The sequence below is a fragment of the Camponotus floridanus genome, unplaced genomic scaffold (assembly GCF_003227725.1).
Source record: "Camponotus floridanus strain SB8 unplaced genomic scaffold, Cflo_v7.5 scaffold52, whole genome shotgun sequence".
NCBI classification, from domain to species: domain Eukaryota; kingdom Metazoa; phylum Arthropoda; class Insecta; order Hymenoptera; family Formicidae; genus Camponotus; species Camponotus floridanus.
Window position 1 is genome coordinate 822,102 of NW_020229681.1, and position 18,680 is coordinate 840,781.

Sequence of the window (18,680 nt, forward strand, 5' to 3'; positions counted from 1 at the left end):
TGAAAGACTTCACTTGCATATACAATCGTAGCCAGCAAAATATATATTTGACTTGTTTAATCTGTAATTCTGCTAATTACATCATCGATATAATGTATTTTTTGCAATGCATGCAAGTCACAAGATACAAATCGTGAACATACAATTACATAAAAAATCTTTTTGTAGTTACATTAAATAGCAATCTAAAAAGCTAATTCACCTTTTTATCATAGCAGACAATTGTCTTTGCGCATATCTTTTGTTTGAACAAAATATATATTCAATAATACGTAATATTTGTTTCTTAGATCAAGTCTAATTGATAGTCTGAAGTCATGTATTCGATACGAATAACTCATTGTCTTGAAATAAAATTTATGCCAATTTCAAATGATATTTTTTATGTATTTAGATTAAATTCTAATTAATCATTGTAATAATGAAATATATTCAACATAATCAATATAGTCATATACAATTAAATACAGTATTTCCGCCAATCTTAAACATTTATTTGAAGCTTATCTCAAAATAATTGAATATCTTGACGATAATTATAGGCAAAGTACAAAATAATATGTTATATAAATATATTTTAATAATACTTAAACATTTTTTAATAATTAATGTTTTAAGTATATGAAAATTTCTAACGGTTTATATACATATATTTAATTTTCTCTGATTTTTATGCAGAGAAAAAAATTATTCGTGAAATCGCAGTAAACGTCTCGTGGGATACTGTTGAAACGTTACTATATACGTTAGTGTATACAATGAACAAAGACAAATATACATATATATATATATATATATATATATTTATTTATTCTATTTATATGTATATATATATATATATATATATATATGTGTATGTATGTTTGTCTTTGTTCATTGTATGTACACTAAATTTACATCTCTCTATTAATTGTATTTACGATTTGCGACTTGCGACCTGCATCCATTGCACGCATTTCTAAATTTTACTAGCTGCGAAACATAAATAATATAGCGTATACATAACAAATAATTTTATTACCATTGACTAGATCAAGATCAGCTTACGATATGTAAAATAATAATAATAATTATAATAATAATTATGATGAAGCTATTTTTATTATCGAATTTTACTAGCTGTAATTTAGAATAGACCTATAAATCAATAGACGACATTTTTTCATTCATCATAATTGATAGTATGTATTTTCTTGTTCACTTTTAGAGTCAGTTATTTAGGTTAGCTCGGTTTAATTATTTGGAGAAGATGTTTCGTAACAGTTATCGCTTCTAAGGATTGCTGCATTATTGTGAATCTGAAACATAAAGCAAAAATGGATTTTATAATCTTTTCGAAATATCTGAGAAGAAAAAGTTCTATTCTAATTTGAATTGTTTAATGTAATTGCACAAAACTATTGCGGAAAAAACTCTTGAAAAAAAAAACATTATTTTAAAGTATTTTAAACCTCATTGTCAATACAATAAATATTCACTAAATTTATTCAATAAAAAATATATATAAATTTAATTATATTGCCTATCTAATTCACATTTCGTTTAAAATGCAATACATTGATGTTCATACATTTATACATCATACATTTAAGATACATAAAAAGATATTTATATTATGAAAATGGCATATGACAACATTATGATATAAAAATTATCAATAAAAAAATTATGTGCCGTTATAAATAAATCATTTATGTGTGATAATCTGAATAACGCACTTCGTGAAGAATTTATTATTTTAATTCTCATTATTTTTTAAAATAAAAATTAAAGATATAGTGATATAGTAGATATAATAAGATATAATAAAGAAAGATAAAATTTATACAGCCTATTAATGAAGCATTTCAAGATTAATGAATCGTGTTTATGTAGATAACTGGATTTTATGACCAGTGAAACTGTCATCCCAAAGTGTGTGTGTTAGTAGAATGTAGAATTTTATCATTATTTCGTGCAATCGTGTGTACACAATGGTAAGCAACTTTTCGACGACAATATACCGCAGAGAAACTTTTAAAGCAGACCCTTGCGTCGCTATTGTTTCGCAGTCGCCAGGAAGATAATCCGCAGCTTTGTTTTAAATGTCACTTAGTACCCGGTATACAAGGAAAAATATTTTCACAGCATCAATAGCGCGGAATAATTCGTAAACGGACGATTACAAGTGTTAATCATAGAATGTAGTAAAAGTATAGAATTGAGAAGATAAGTTTTATCGGCAGGCGTAAAGTATATCGATAAATATTATACAGAGAACAATGTATGACACTTAAATGCCTCACGTTACATGCAGGATAAAAGATACAGAATAGTTATTTTACTGATCAAGAAAGTCATCCGAGAATAATATATTTCATCATGTATTATATATATATAATATTAGAAAATATTAAGAAGAAATATTTTTGAGAATTTTATTTTGAGAAAAAAAGATAACGATTATTTTTTTGCTTTTTCTCTCACGCAAACACATACACGCTATAAGCACATTTCACACGACAAAGATTAGAGAAGCATAATTATTCAGCCATTAGAATATGCATGAAAGATAGACGAAACGTCAGAGAATCGTGGCGTGAGTGTTTTGATTGGCTGATCAGCTGATCGAATTACCTAATATTGCTGGCGAATCCCCATCCACGCCAATCCTTTCGGTGTTATCAAACACGCTTATGAACGGGCTGTCGTCCTCGTACGGGGCTGTCGCCCATTTTTTGCCTCTTACCCCCACAAACATCCCCCGTAACTCCCATCGTGGATTTTTCTTACCGCGCATCTCGAAATATCGGAAAGGCGATCGTTTTTCAAGTTGACACGAAGCTAGAGCGTTTCTCCTATTGTTCGTTCCTGCTCGGGGGAAATATACAACATGGACGAATGTGACCATTTCGAGCTCAAAATTGCACGGCATACATGAGCGGAAAGAAAAAAAGAAAAACAAAAATTTATCCACTATTTCAATGTAGAGTTTGACTCGGAGATACATGAATAATAAAATAAACATTTAGAAAAGCTTCCCGTTACGTTCTCTCTACTGGGAATAGATTTTATCGATTAACGTCTAGTCGTGTTAAAAGGGCTATTGAGGAAACTGAGCTATTTCACAAAATACTCCAGTGCATGATAAAAACGAGGGAAAATATTTCATCGAGCTAATGCGGAAATTTTAATCGAATTGTTTAGTCTTATCGATAACTGTAATAAAATTCACACGTTTGCGGATATTCTTTTATCTATTTCAATTCAATATCGAACAAACGTGTTTTTGCCTTTTAAAAATCTTGTATGAAAAAAGAGAAACTTCTGTTAATTTTTATCTTTACAATTTCTTATATATGTTAAATTTTAAATTGATAATATAAATCTAATTTTCGTATGTTATATTGTAAAATTTATGAAAAACTTTTGCCAAAATTTTGAATGAGATGAATGGAACTCAATCAATAATGTTTTTTTAATTTTTAATAATTATAGTATGCGTGTGTTTATTATAAAAAGTAATATTAATAAGTAAAAGGCATCAATAAACACATTATGCAGATGTTTCTCCTTTTCCAATAATTGTGTACATTACATTTAAATTACATCAATTACCTTGGTATTCGTTTGATGATCGGATGTTAAAATTGATGCCGGTATCAAATCTTTGTCCCGTATTTCTTTTGCCTCTCATGCCTTGGAAACCCATAGGTGCTCTTTTATCAGAATCTTTTTTGCCTCTCATTCCTTGGAAACCCATTGGTGCCCTCTTGTCGAAATCCATGTCGGGATCCAAGTAATAATCTATGTAATTTTCCAAAGCATTTTTCTTGCCCCTCATACCCTGAAAAGATGATTAAATAAATAATTAAATTTCTTTAAATGTTTTCTGTGTATATTTTTATTAAATTAAGTTAAAACAAACAGTATTATTAATTTTTTCGTAATAATTATAAAGTTATACACTATTTTTGTCGCTTTTCTTTTGAATATATTAAATATAACTTCACAATTGAGCAAGTAACCTGAAAACCCATGATAGTTCGTTTCTCAAGTTCTTCTATCTCATCGAGCAATGATTTCTTGCCTCTCATCCCCTGAAATCCCATAGGAGCCCTTTTCTCCCATTCCATCGGAAATTCTTTCAACTTGCCACGAATACTCGCGAGGAGTCTCTTTTCGTAATCTTCCGGATATTCGAAAACATATGTCTTTTTATCTCTCGTATCATAATAATCCATCGCGGCCTTCTTTTCGATTTCACCTAACACCTGTTTATACATGCAATTTTTGATATTTCTCAGTAAAATAAGAATATAACGTAAGAAATAACATTAAGAATTTTAAGCAAAGTAAATATTGCTAATTAAAAATGATTATATTTAAAACATGCTTGTAGATAATAAAAGAATTAAATGTTTATGGAATAATTATATATTTTTTTTTTTTTAAACAGAAGGCTTAGAGAGTAGAGAAAAAGTAGACTATATTTATAATATTCATTTACGACGTCATACTTCAAAAGAAACTTTACTTAAAGAATTTTACTTAAAGAATTCTGTGTGCATTTTTTAATCATTATCTTAAATTCTCTTCAAGTGCAATAATTTAATAATTTAATTAATATCGAATATTTTCGGACTTACCTCTTCCAAAGACTTCTTTCCTCTCATTCCTTGAAATCCCATCGGTGCTCGTTTATAATAGTCATCATCTGAAACAACTTTTTTTCCTCTCATACCCTGGAAACCCATTGGTGCTCTTTTCTCGTCACGAAAATAGGAATCTTCGAAATCAGGCGTTAAATAACCTTTTTTCCCTCTCATACCCTGAAATCCCATTGGTGCTCGTTTCTCAAACTCGTGAGAAAGATTATCTTCAATGTCGGGCGCATTCGAATCCTTATTATCCTATAATTAACACATTTTGTTTTTCATAAATAATTCAGAAAGCAAGAATTAAATAAAAAAAAGAACGATTTCTTTTTTTGCCTTTTCTTCGTATTAATTTTTGATAGAGAAATAACTTACTTGAAAATCCATTAGCGTTCTCTTGGATAATTTATTGTGTTCTAAGGAAGTAGGAATGAGATTTTTATTTCCGCGCATATCCTGAAATCCCATAGCCGCTCGTTTGTTGGACGTAGCATCGCTGGAAGACGATTCTTCCGCAAACGATGAACTCCAAATTGCCAGAAAAAGAACTGAGTTGATAAGCATTCTGAAACATATCAAAGATAAAATAATTAATACTGATAAGAAAATATTCATTGATTTAATTATCTTTTACTTAGGTTCCAGAAACTTAAATATGAACATCCACCAAACTTCCGTAAAGTAATAAACTCGTGCTAATCTCGCATCTTGATGTACACGAAAATCACACTGCATCAGGCTAAACTAATTTATCAACCGTAATTGTATTTGATTATCAAGAATTTCTAGTCACACACTAATTATTCTCCAGATATGATCTTTAAATACTTAAGAAATGTCAACTGCAATCACATACTCGCTTTTTATTAAACCTTGAAGTACATATAAGAAGAAAACAGACAGGCTATTTGTCAATAATAGAAAAATCAATATTTTTTTATTCTGATTAATTGTAGATTATGAAAAAGAACAATTATTTATAACTTATTAAAAAGAAAAGAAGAGAGAAAATAATATTTAATAAATAATAATTAATAAATAATAATTGAGAGAGAAAATAATAAAAAAATAGAGAGAGAAAATAATATTTAATAAATAATAATTGAATTCTTTGTTTGCTTCAATTATTATTATATAAATCTAATATATGAGTAACATGCATATGCAAATATCAATTTTGTTTTTATTCTATATAGAAGATGTGAGGAAATTAAAATGCGTTTTTCGTATGATGTGCTTTTCTGCGAGCAAGAGAATTTACCACAAAAAAATCGTATCACGAGAAGATAACATTTCCGCGAGAGCAAAACGTGTAAAAAATAAGAATACCAAAGAATGTCAAACATTCAGGAGAACATAAAGACGCTTTTGCGATTAAAAGAAAACTGCATGTTGCATTAAGAGAAAATCTGAGACAGAGAGATGATCTGAAATTAAAAAGAACGGTAAATTGGAAGAGGCATTTTTTATTAATTTGGAAAAATATGTTTCCCTTGAAAAAATCGAATGAATTTAAATTCCGGGTTAAAAGTGCTTCGTACACCGACGTCGAATCTAAATATAATGAAAAAAAACGGCGCTCATATATATAATTATGTTCTTGTCGTGCTCCTCAACAGATTATACAATTTTATAAAGGTTTAAAAGAGAGTGCCGTTACCTTTCAAAGCAGAGGCTATAATTAGCGAATGGAAGGATAGGATAAAGGCATGCTTTTCTCAAAGCATTTCGCGCCACGAGAGTAAGATCGAAGAATCAATATCATTTCTTCAATATCAATAAGCTATCGAGAGATAGGTAAGATACATTCTAATTATTAATCGAGAACGAGTTTTTAAATATTTTTTTAATAAAAAATACCAGCACAGTCTTATTACCACTTTTCGAGATTGATCAAAAAACATTTAAATACATTAATGATTGTTTGTACATTTTGTTAATATAAACTTTTCTTCAATATTATATATATATATATATATATATATATATATATATATAATATATATATCTATATATATATATAAATTTTAAGCAAAGTAAAGTTTTATAAGCAAAGTATAATTTTATAAAGCTTTTATACATTTCTTTTTTCTTTCTTTTTGTAATCAAGAAAACTAATATTCTTATATATCATTCATTTTTCCATTAATACATTCACTTAGCTAATTATTTTTTATGATTTCTGTTAATTATGTATGTAAATAAAAAATCATATGTAATTAAATGCAATCAATTTTACTTAGCAGATTTACTAAAATTTAATTTTTATTAATGTTGTCTAGAATTTTTTTTATATATCATATCATATTATTAACTTATCAATAATATTTTATTTTCTCATATATAAAAATATAAAAGAAATAAAAGGGATAAATTAACGTGTTTTTTATATAACGACATACAAGATTTATATCCTATGTGTAAAATCGATTGAATAATGTTATTTTATATATTTTTTTTTTTTTTATTGTTTTATGTCCCATTTTATCGCCGTCATATTGTGTTAATCAATTTCCGTTTAATATATTTCTATTCAATGCGATTTGATATCATTCGTAAACACATGGTATGTTGTATATGCATTGCGTAAATATATAAATAAATTAAATATAATCCTTAGCATTATAAACCGTGTCAAATGTTTGAATCAATGTATTTTCTAACGAAACAAAATAAATATAAAATACAATAAAATAATTATACATTATATCATTAAGTATAGCAAAAATGATATTGTTTATACACTTTTCAAAATAAAGGCGAGTTTTGCTCATAGACATAAAGAAATAGATCTGATATGCAGTGGTATAGCATATATTAAGCCAGACTTTATGAAAAAAAAGAAAGGGATATCAGATTTTATTCTTTGATTTCCGTTTATTTGTATACCTGAATAGTCTATGGTTTTTTCTTTGTATCAATAGTCTGTCGTTGACTGTCGATAAACATAAACGTACAATGTATTGCAACTTTAGTTTTCAGTCGAAAATAACATTTATTGTAATTTTATTTATTTTATTTTTTATTTATTATGTCTTTCTAAGATCCCTTTTTTATAATTTTTTAAAAAATAAAACACATTTTGCAATATGTTTTTCTTAAAGGTTCGCTCAATTCTTTGGTTACTTAAGATATATATGATATTAGTTGTTTTTCTTCTGTGATGTAAATCTCTCTACTTTTTTCTTCCTTTTTATTGCTTTCTCTTTTTTCAGTTTTAAATAATAATAAACAGAGAATACAGAATATATATTACCCTCAAATCAAATACAAATAATCACAAGTAAGTTTACGTATAGTTACGCAAGTATACTTCACAAGACCTTAAATACACTTAGTTGTCCTACAGGCTAATCGATTTGCTTATGTAAATGGATGGTAATATTACTGCAAGATTAACATGAATGATATGCATAAACTTGCAACTGGTGGCCATACACGTATTATACAACATATTCACAATATATTCACAGTATAATTTACACAATAATTATATTTATGATATAAATTGGTTTTCAACAAATATGAGTCATTCTAAATTTCTTTTACTATAATGGAATATCAGTTTATTAATTTAAAATTCTACTGATAATAGAGTTTCTCAATTTGGGGAAATATGTGCAGTTTATTAATTTAATTAATTTAATTTAATTAATTTAAAAATCAGTAGAAAGTTAATTTAATTTAAAATTCTACTGATAATAGAGCTTCTCAATTCGGGGACATATGTGCATTGATTTAATTCCTACTTATATAGTAAAACAATGAAAATAAAAAAATCTTCAAGGTACATTCATATAAATGTCGATCGCAAGATCGCCTCCTAAAATCGTGGCGCATAAAAGACACTAATGCCGTAGGACGCGCGTACATTGTAAATCGTTGAGATCGGCCTCTCCGTCGTGCAAAGTAAACGGAGCGAGAATTCTAGCTCGACGAAGGGGCACGAGACGCCGGGCATGTGCCATGTAGAGAAGATGAGGAGAGGAGCGAGTATGATAAGAGCAGGATGAAGAGGTGTGGAGGGTAGCGAATATGTGAGAGACTGTAGCGACTGATGGGCGGTGATGAGCCTGTTCCTCACTGCCGATCGGTCACTCGTGTAATTGTTCTGAGCAAGCTTGTCCTACACCCGGTTATATTCCTTTAAAGACGACAATCTCGAGAGTCTGATGCTCTCGCTTTCGCAAAGCGTATCATACGCGTGAGATTTGCCGAAATTTCCTTCGTGATACTCAAAGAGATCTTCAATTGTGCCAAAAATAAAATACATATCTCGGATAGACTCTCTCTTTGACTTTAACTGCAAATTGGATACTGTGTAAATAATATGAAAAGATAAATTATCAAGTGTGGCAATCTTGAGAAAATAGATCCGAGATTTAAAATAGTTTTAATTTTCTTCAAAACTTATATGTAATTTTGATTACAAATTAAAATATTGTTGTATCTAATTTTTTCTATTCAGAACAGAATACAATATATAATCGTATATTTAAGAAAATATTAATTATGCTATTAAATAATGATTTCCGTAATAATTAAGCAACGGATTAAGTTTAAAATAAATTTTTAGCAAAATAAGTGAAATAGAAGGATATTTAGTTTAAAATTTTATTAATTTTTATATATCGACGTTTGTATCATGTAGGATGCAGTAAAATCTAATATATATCGATTGGAGTACATCTGTACGGTACATATACGTACAAAGAACAAAAACGCTTACTTGAACGATGATCTTTATGAAAAAACAGAGATTGATAGAGAAGCTGAGATGAATCTGAACAATGCTCAAGGAGAAATCGTAATAAGAGAAAATCATTCAGGTAGAAGAGTCTCTCTATTGTCTATGAAAGGGTACATTTATCTTTACAAAGTAGTATAGCGTTATACATAATGTAAAACAGTACGTTCGAATCTGTCAGAAATCCACGTCATGGACCATGTGTTCTATTTCTCACTATACAAGATTTATACCTGAAATTAATATATAGATATAAATCAAATTTACTCCAATTGGACATATGTCGTATCTTTCCATTTCAAATGAATGATATATGTCATTCCACGTACAAAATATGTAATAATAATATATAATTTAGTATTTAATTAATCAAAAATAAATTTATAAAGAAAAAAATTTATAAAAATAAGTTTTTTTAGTATGAAAAAATATAAAAATGATAAACACATTTATATATAAATGTATATGTGCATGTGTATAATTTCGAGAAAATGTCTTCAAAAAATTTATGATAAGAATATGACATATAAGCGAATGAAGGGATTTTATTTTATATTATAAAGATTTTTTGATAATATTTAGATAATTTTGATTTTCGATTTAATAATTATAAGTAATTCCTGTATGTTTACTGTATGCTTTTAATATTTAATAGTTATTACTTGAGAAATTTATATGTATCTTATTTTTTTTAAATATCTACGCATATATATTGAAGATAATTTTTTTTTAAATATGTATATTTAAAAATATTTTTATTTGACAAATTAAATAAAAATAACATCCGGAATTTTTAAGAAATATTAACAAGTTTGCCATAATTGACAATTTTTTTACATAAAAAATATTAACGAGTGTTTCTCCTAATTGACAATCTTTTTACACTGTTATTTCGCAACTTATGTAAAAAATCAATACTAAGTTTCTTCTTCAGTTCTTCATCTTTTTCCAAGTATTTCAATTTTCATTTAAATCAGACAATTATAACAGACGCTCTATTCAGTAAAACAATTAAAAGCTCGCCTTTTATAAGCTGCTGATAACTCTCTTAATTACAAGAAATACAAAAAAAATTTATAACTTTGATCAAATAAAGACAAAAAAATCGCTATACAAAGCTCAATAAAATTATATCATTAAAGGGCATAATATTTCAAGCGATATATTCCATTACATTACTTACAATTTAATTAATGATTATTTGCAACAGAAAAATTAAACATTTTTCATTAAAGCGTTTAGCTTATTTACTGTTAAACGTGGGCGCATTTACGTAATTTCCATATTACTTAATCGTTTGAATTATCCTAATATTGTCAGAAGTGTAGTTTGACTATATTAACTTTATTATCCAAATATCAAGTTTTGGAAGATGTCGAACTACCATGTAAACGCGAAACAGAATTTTCGGATGTACACATATTGCAAATATGATCACAATTCAAGCATAATCATTCATATTGTGGATTATTATCAAATATCAATGAACAAGTAGATAACAATCGAGTTTAGGGAGAGATGCAAAGTATTTTTATTAGATTTAACGAAATATACTTTTGTAGGAATACATTTCGTTCAATGCTTTATTTTTTAATTTCAAAAATATTATAAAGATATATACATATATAATAATACAAAAAAATTTTTAATTTTAAATTTATATATCAACAAACGATATTTCTCCGTACAATTAATACATTTACTTTCAATTTTCAGATATTAGATTTTGTAAAATTAGAAAATGTAATCTCTTCCTATATAGCAGGGGGATGTATCAAATAAGTTCATCAAATTTTTACATTTAGTCTTTCAAAAGATATAGAAATAAAAAGACGATAGTACGACGACACTCGTTATACGTTTCTGCTAAATGAAGCTCCCGTAGACAATTCATCTCGTTGAATAGTAACTTGTTGAATAGTGTCATATACACATGTATCAAGTAACTTCGCGTGAGTGTAAGACTAAGACATTGTATCGTTCTCGTGATATAATGAAACTTTTAGGATTGCAATTGGCGTTTAACACAAAAAAGAAATCTTGAAGAGAATTCTATTTATAAATAGATTTTATCTTTTTTCTTATATATCTTAAATCGTTGATATAATTGTTGTTTAGAAGAGAATAAGATAGATAAGAATTTTTATTGATAAAAGAACAATGAAATAAAATTTTATTTTATTTTAACATTTTGTTTGTGCATATATTATTAATAGAAAATTCCTTGACATTTCTTTGACTTTCTAATACATTTTGTTAATACAAAATTCTTTGACATTTCTAATACTTTATACGCGTAGGCTTTTGAGATCCTACTTTTTATATTGCCCAGTAGTAAAAGCAAAACAAGATAATTTTACTTTCTTGCTTGAATATTAAATTATTAGAAAAAATTAATTTTATATAAAAATATATGTAATCTATACAAATATATATGTATATACATATACTTTTTTTAAATTTATATATCAATATATAATCTTTTTATTTTCTTTTTCCGTTCGATAAAATATAATAAAATATGAAATATTAAGATGTCTGTGCCTCTTATAAAAAATATTAATAATTAAAGATATATATATATATAGGACAATTATAACTTAAACTACACAATTTTTATTTGGCAGCAGTTATAGAAATGGGAAAAATATATGATAGTGTATATATTTATAGTTTCTTTAATTTTGGAACAAGATCTTTATATTATATATTTGTATTAATTTATAGATTTAATACGAATAAACTGAAATATTTTGTTATTACATACGATTTTAAAATATGCGAATTATTGTATATTGTTTTAAATTTTTATATATATTGTCCATATTTTTCTGCCATCTTATTTTATATAAAGTTATTTTATATAAAATTATATTAGTTGTTAAATATCGAGAGAGCTCTCTCTTCTATACTCTGACATGTTATTTAAATAACCCGATTCCATACATGAATACGAATGAATTGTTTTATGTAAACATCACTGTGTCAACAGTTGGCATGTAAGATAACGTAAGGGAATTAACGAACTTCTCATAAGAATCGTTTAGTTATAAGTTGTTACATTTTTACATGATTAAATAGATGCATTAAAATTCGCACTGTTCAATTCGAAATATCTTGGTATTAGCTTTCTATTACAACAAATCAATGAAAATATTATAAGCAATTGTTTCTTTCTAACTTTTATTCATTAAGAGAAAATTGGTTATGTTTAAAAGAACTTGTAATTAAAACACATATCGAAGAATATAATGAAAAAAAAATCGTTGAACATTTTATTGGAAAATTTTATCATTATTTAGCAGTACGCGCATATATATTTTTTAATTTGTGCATATAAGTGAAACATAAACTGAAAAAAGTAATAATTCCAATGCAAAACTCAAGTAAAGAAGTTTCCTAATTAATGTCCAGTAGAGAAGCAGTTTATTTTCACGTTTAAAAAAAAAAGACACAGATAATCGCTTCGTGCGACACCGAATAGATATTATCTGTATTTCAGATACACGTTTGGTATTTGTAGTGTACAAAAACAGTTCGTTCCGACTCGTTTCTCGCACCTTTCTCACACTTGCAATCAATCTTATGCCACTTCCTCTGGGATTTCTGCTCACGTCACTAGAGTTAAGAATGATCTTTGCTTCTGCCGTTACATCCATCCCGATGCTTACTACGCATATTTTACACTAGCATTTTAATTTTATCTTCCGGATATGGATGTGAAATCAATCATATATATAATCGAAGAGAGAGAGAGAGAGAGAGAGAGAGGGAGAGAGAGAGAAAATAAGAACAGGATGTTCATGAATAAGATACATGCAAGGAATTTCGCCATTATTATGCTTTTAGTATGCTGTAGTATAACATCATTTAACAATGTCATCGAAAAAGTTATGAATATTAAAATATATCGATTAACAACTAATTAATTTGTTTTGGCAGGAATATATTTCCGTCTCTCTCCCTCTCCCTCTCTCTCTCTCTCTCTCTCTCTCTCTCTCTCTCTCTCTACTTATCAAAATGGTATTGTAGTAATAAATATTATTAATAAATATTATTAAAATTAGCAAGAAGTAACTTTAGTCAAACATGGAATGAAAGATTATGCTCGCGAAAAGTAATGCATATTATCGCACATTATATACTTATATTATAACCCAAATTTACATAAACGTCACTAATTCTATGAATGGCTTCATTGTTGCGTTGTACTATAGAACCTAAGCAGTTACGTCTAATAGTATACATTATACATAATGAATCGAATTATTTTCAGTGTATACAAATGCATTAGATTATATATTACACTAGAATGATGTATGTTACGACGGTGCAAACACCGCTATTGTACAAGCCAGCAATAATTAAATGACGTATTAATAGCCATGACTCATATCTTCAGTAAGCCCTAGTACTCTGGTAAAGGATTATAAATTACATCGTGTGACGAATTCCTGTTAATGGCAATAGTGTTAATCTTTGAAATGGATCTACAGACAGAGATGCAGCATATCTTTATGTTTGAAATTAATGTATCTTTTATAGTATGGTATTTCTCAACAGTGGCATTTTACATAAATAATTTAGCGAATGAATTATCAAATATTTATATAAATTCTACCTAAAACAGAAATATTATTATACCCACGAAAAGAATTTATTTTCCATTAAACTTAAAAGCCCGTATTCTCGATACGGCGGTGAATTGCTCTTAAAGCGTTCGATTAAAGCGGCGCTGGCGAACAAAAAATTTCTCTTTAGCATAATCGCGAAGGAATGTAGCGAGAGAATCAAAGATATTGTGCGTGATATCTAAAAAGAATTTAAGTCGATTTTGAAGGCGAAGAAAATGTTTCCGATTGGAACGAATTTGGGGTGTCCTAATTGGACAGAAGGCTGCTATCATTTATTTCGTTATGATGAAAGCACAGACTTCTATATATTACAGAAGTCTGTGAATGAATAGCAAAATTGGAATAAGGTGATGATAAGGGATATGCGATAATGCCGGAAACTTACTAGGAAAACCATAAAAATGTTACGATATCTGCCCAATTCAATTAGGAAATATTGATCTCTTAAAGAGCATTATAGGGCTATATTGATCGTTTATTTGAAGATACAATCCTTATAATAATGATAATTCTGTATTCAACGGTTGTATCTAATCTTTTATCTTGTAAAACTGATAAAAAAAGATTTGAAACTATAATTTTCTTTTTATAAATAAAAATTACATAAATTATGCGATTATAGATTACTCAATTGATTAAAAGTTTCTATATGAGAAAGTTTTATATAATATATAATAATTAAAAATATCCGATACAAGTATTTCGATCAGATTCGGATTAAAATTTTTTGCATGTACAATTTTAGTTGCAAATGTATTGTTAATTTTAACTTCATGAACTTTATTTATCATAGTATCAATAGCAAAAACATCGATAGTATGTAAATCGATAGTATTGTAGGAGTATTTAGTTTAATCTCTTGTATTCATGTTTCTTCGCTAAATTTTCTGTTTACAACAATATGGTTAAATTCGTAGCTCATTCATCATTCGGTATATTTCATAAGCCAAAAAGAAGAATATCCAAGGATTATTCGAGTTCACACATATTCACGTAAAATTATAACATGGTTTTACATATATTTGTGCTTGGAATAATTAAAAAGTGACAATAACCTAACCACCATTTATTATTTCAGTATAGCCAAGTTTGACAAATTAGACAGTTATACTTCAAAAGCGTTAAGATTACGAGTAAATCCTGAAATTGATGATTTTAACAACAAAAATATTAAGAAGCCTTTAAAAGTTCGAAGAAATACGAATTTAGACAGAAGCAAATTAAAGGTTACTCCGTTTATTGTAATTTGTTTATATAATTTTCTTTCCAATTGCCATTTTATATTATAATGCTAAAGTAATAACGGTAACTAAAGCAATAACGATAACTGACTTTCATAGATATAAGATACATGGCGAATATTTTTTTCTTCGACTTCAAGTTCTGTAGTGATCTTTCGTAGGTCAACTTTGATATTCTCCTTATTTAACGTTTTCGTTAGGAAGTTTTAATATCGGAACATTATCGATGTTATTTTTTATTACTGTCATATTTTACAATTTTATTGAAGTTTCTTTAAATTTTCAGTTCTCTTTCTCAGTGCTTCTTTTTTATCAAAAGTGAATACATTTTGTAAAAATTAAAGATAAAATTCGTAATAAATGAATCAAACACTGTTATATATATTATTGTTATTTGTAATGAAATAATATTGATGTATTTTATTTTTAATATTTACGCTCTTTTTAAAATATTTCATTATTGTAATAAATTATTTATATATAAAATAACTTTTTTCAAATTATGTCATTAATTTAAAACACATTACAAATTTAGTACATTAATTTTTAAAACAAATTAACAATATCAAAATAACATATATCTGTGATATATATTCCATCTAGAAAGATATCTAATATATGTGACGTAAATCAGTTGTTGCATAGATTGAGATATTCATTTTTATAAAATATGAGGAAAGCTTAATTTCTAAGAATAATGTTTGTACAGATTGCGGCGTTGTGTAAAAATGCGTTGATAGGTTTAAAAGTTTTAACGAGACAGCTGAGTAACGGAAAGGCTGTCGAGAAATTCGATAAATAGAATTCCTACGACATACATCGCGATTTCCACAGAATGTCAGTGTACTCTGTGTACAATGAGAGGCTTTTAAACTTTCGGATTCAATGACGCTCAAGGTGTTTTCCAAAATTGTAAAGATGAAAAAATTTATGAGGAGTTTGTTTGCTAAGAGAGCTTACTCTTCCATAATGAAAACTATATAAGCTTGGCCCATCTATTGTATTTTGATAATCGCATTATTATAAAATAGAGAGCTAATAGAGCAAAAAAAGATATTTTTTGATTATTAAAAATATTTTTTTAATCATTAATTATTAATGATTAAATTATATATAATATTAATTTCTTTAATAATTAATCTCGCTTAAAATAAAGGATACATAAATATATATCTTAATTTTAATAGATCTTTCCAGTTATACAGATTTTGTGTTATAAGAAATCGATTTTAATATAGTGCTTCATAAAACTTTGAATTTTCAATGTTGATTTTTCCTCGAAACATCATAGTGAAAGTTTCTTATAAAACTTAAAAGATACTATCTTCGATTTAAAAAATTTAATTAAAAATGTATAATAGAAAAAGTAAAATATGTAATATATGTTTAAAATTTTCTTCAAAGAGACTTAAACCTTTTGCGAAAAGAGAAATTATAACTTTAAATTTACATTAAAATGTAATTTAATCAAAAATTCCTTATTTGCTTTGTAAAATGTTTGATTTGTATAATCATAATTCATTAATTTGGAAGATTATATTATTATAGCTAGCTTTAATGTAACTTTTCTTACTTAAAAATTTGTATATAATTAAAAATATAATCACAACAGAAATATTTTGCTTAATTAAAAAAGTTACATTATTTACATGTATTTTATGATATAATGTATAATGACAAGATTACTGCAAGCGAATATTGGAAGAATGTGCTTCGTAATCAGTGGCTGTTGGTGTTACAAGGAATTGTAATAATAATCGTAATTCTTACTATGGGAATATGGATGAAATATGAATGTAAAGATGACAATTTTGTTGATGACAATTTTGTAAAATCGTGGCATTCAATTATTAAGCAATTACAAGAAAGTATTGTCGAAATAGGAACGGAATTACGGTATTTATATATTAATAAATTATGTTAATAAATTATTTTAAAAAGTTTAAATATAATTGTTATCTAATCAAAATATACAATACTTAGAAATTTACAAATCATTTTCTTTTCACTTATCAAAAATTATTTTTTGCGATAATAAATGCGTAAATGGACCTGAAGTTAAATTAAATTAATTTACATAAATTAATTTACAGGCCGTGTTACGATAGTGAAGCGGATACACAGCAAAAAAGAAGAGCGAGCATTTTAAAACGAAAACGTATTTTCGTAAATGAATAATGCTTTTCTTATGAAACAAATTAAAATTAAATAAATATATTTTTTACAAAATTCTTTTGTTAAAAAATAATTTGTTGTATTTTATAATATTTTTAAATTGAAAATAGAAAAGAATATAAATAATATAGTATAGTAATAATATATTTTTTATATTACAAATAGAAACTATAATGGCTTTTATAATTTTATAAAAAAAAAATATATATATATATATATATATATATATATATATATCAGTAAGATTTACAAAATTATTCTTATTTAATTATTTTTATATATATTTTTTATAAGACACACGGACAATTTAAATGTCATTTATAAAACACATTGGTTACACAAACTATTGTTTTGTTAAATTTTCTGTTTCATATGATTAATATCCATAAAAAAATGATTCGTAATAAAGCATGCCATTACAAGATGAACACTAGTTTCAGTTACATCGATCCATCGTGACATTTGAAATTCTATAATTCAATATAAATTGATAAAACATTATATAAATAACAGTTTTACAGATATAATTTTAATGGAATGCGATTACTAGTATCAACAAATTAAAAAAATCTATAATATGTCCCAGCATAATTATAAATGTGGAGCAATGCAATAATGATTATTTTACCAATATCATTATGTAAACTATAGATTGTGTTTTCCCTCAAATTTTTAATTGATTAAACTATATATTAATTCTTTGAAATATATAAAACTAAAAACACAAAATTACTCGGCGCGCTGTTTACCTTATGTCTCAAATTATAAATTTTCAGTGCTGAGTTTTTCCAATTAGGAAAGATATTAAGCCAATTAAGGAAGATCAAGAATTAGTGAGACATATTTCAATTAACGAGATATTGATATTTATGGTTTTAATTAAAAAATTAACGGAAAGTATTCTGATTATAAAATATGATTGACAGTATGATTGAGATAAAACTAACTGAAAGAAAATTTAACTGAAAAAAAATATAAAGAAATCTACAAACTTACTTTTTTGTGTTTTATTCAAATTGTCATATATCGGTGACATATTTAGGTTAATGCATGCGATAATATTTAAAAACATAGTATAGTATTACCATTCCTGTATATACTTTGATAATATTATCACCCATACTTTTTTTAAAGTATAATTTCAATTGCTACATAGATGATATAATCATCAAAAAAATTATAACGGTTCCAAAATTTGGACAGCAATGCGAAAAGATAGAGTTCAAAAATATATGTGATTACCTTA

General features: G+C 26.5%; 1 protein-coding gene across 2 annotated transcripts in view; it reads right to left on the reverse strand.

The window, feature by feature from the left end:
- Positions 1-856: 856 nt before the first annotated feature.
- The window catches only part of LOC105252866 (tachykinins), a 52,725-nt gene continuing 34,901 nt past the window's right edge, over positions 857-18,680 (reverse strand). The window contains exons 2-7 of one of the 2 annotated variants that reach the window (XM_011260488.3): positions 5,013-5,202; positions 4,629-4,892; positions 4,008-4,253; positions 3,598-3,826; positions 2,617-2,850; positions 857-1,298 (exon numbers count right to left, since the gene is read on the reverse strand). In XM_011260488.3, the coding sequence (XP_011258790.1) occupies positions 1,288-1,298; positions 2,617-2,850; positions 3,598-3,826; positions 4,008-4,253; positions 4,629-4,892; positions 5,013-5,201 (1,173 nt within the window). In that variant the 5' untranslated portion in view covers position 5,202 and the 3' untranslated portion in view covers positions 857-1,287. The remainder of the gene's footprint in view (positions 1,299-2,616; positions 2,851-3,597; positions 3,827-4,007; positions 4,254-4,628; positions 4,893-5,012; positions 5,203-18,680) is intronic. The other variant, XM_011260489.3, reaches the window with a different exon arrangement.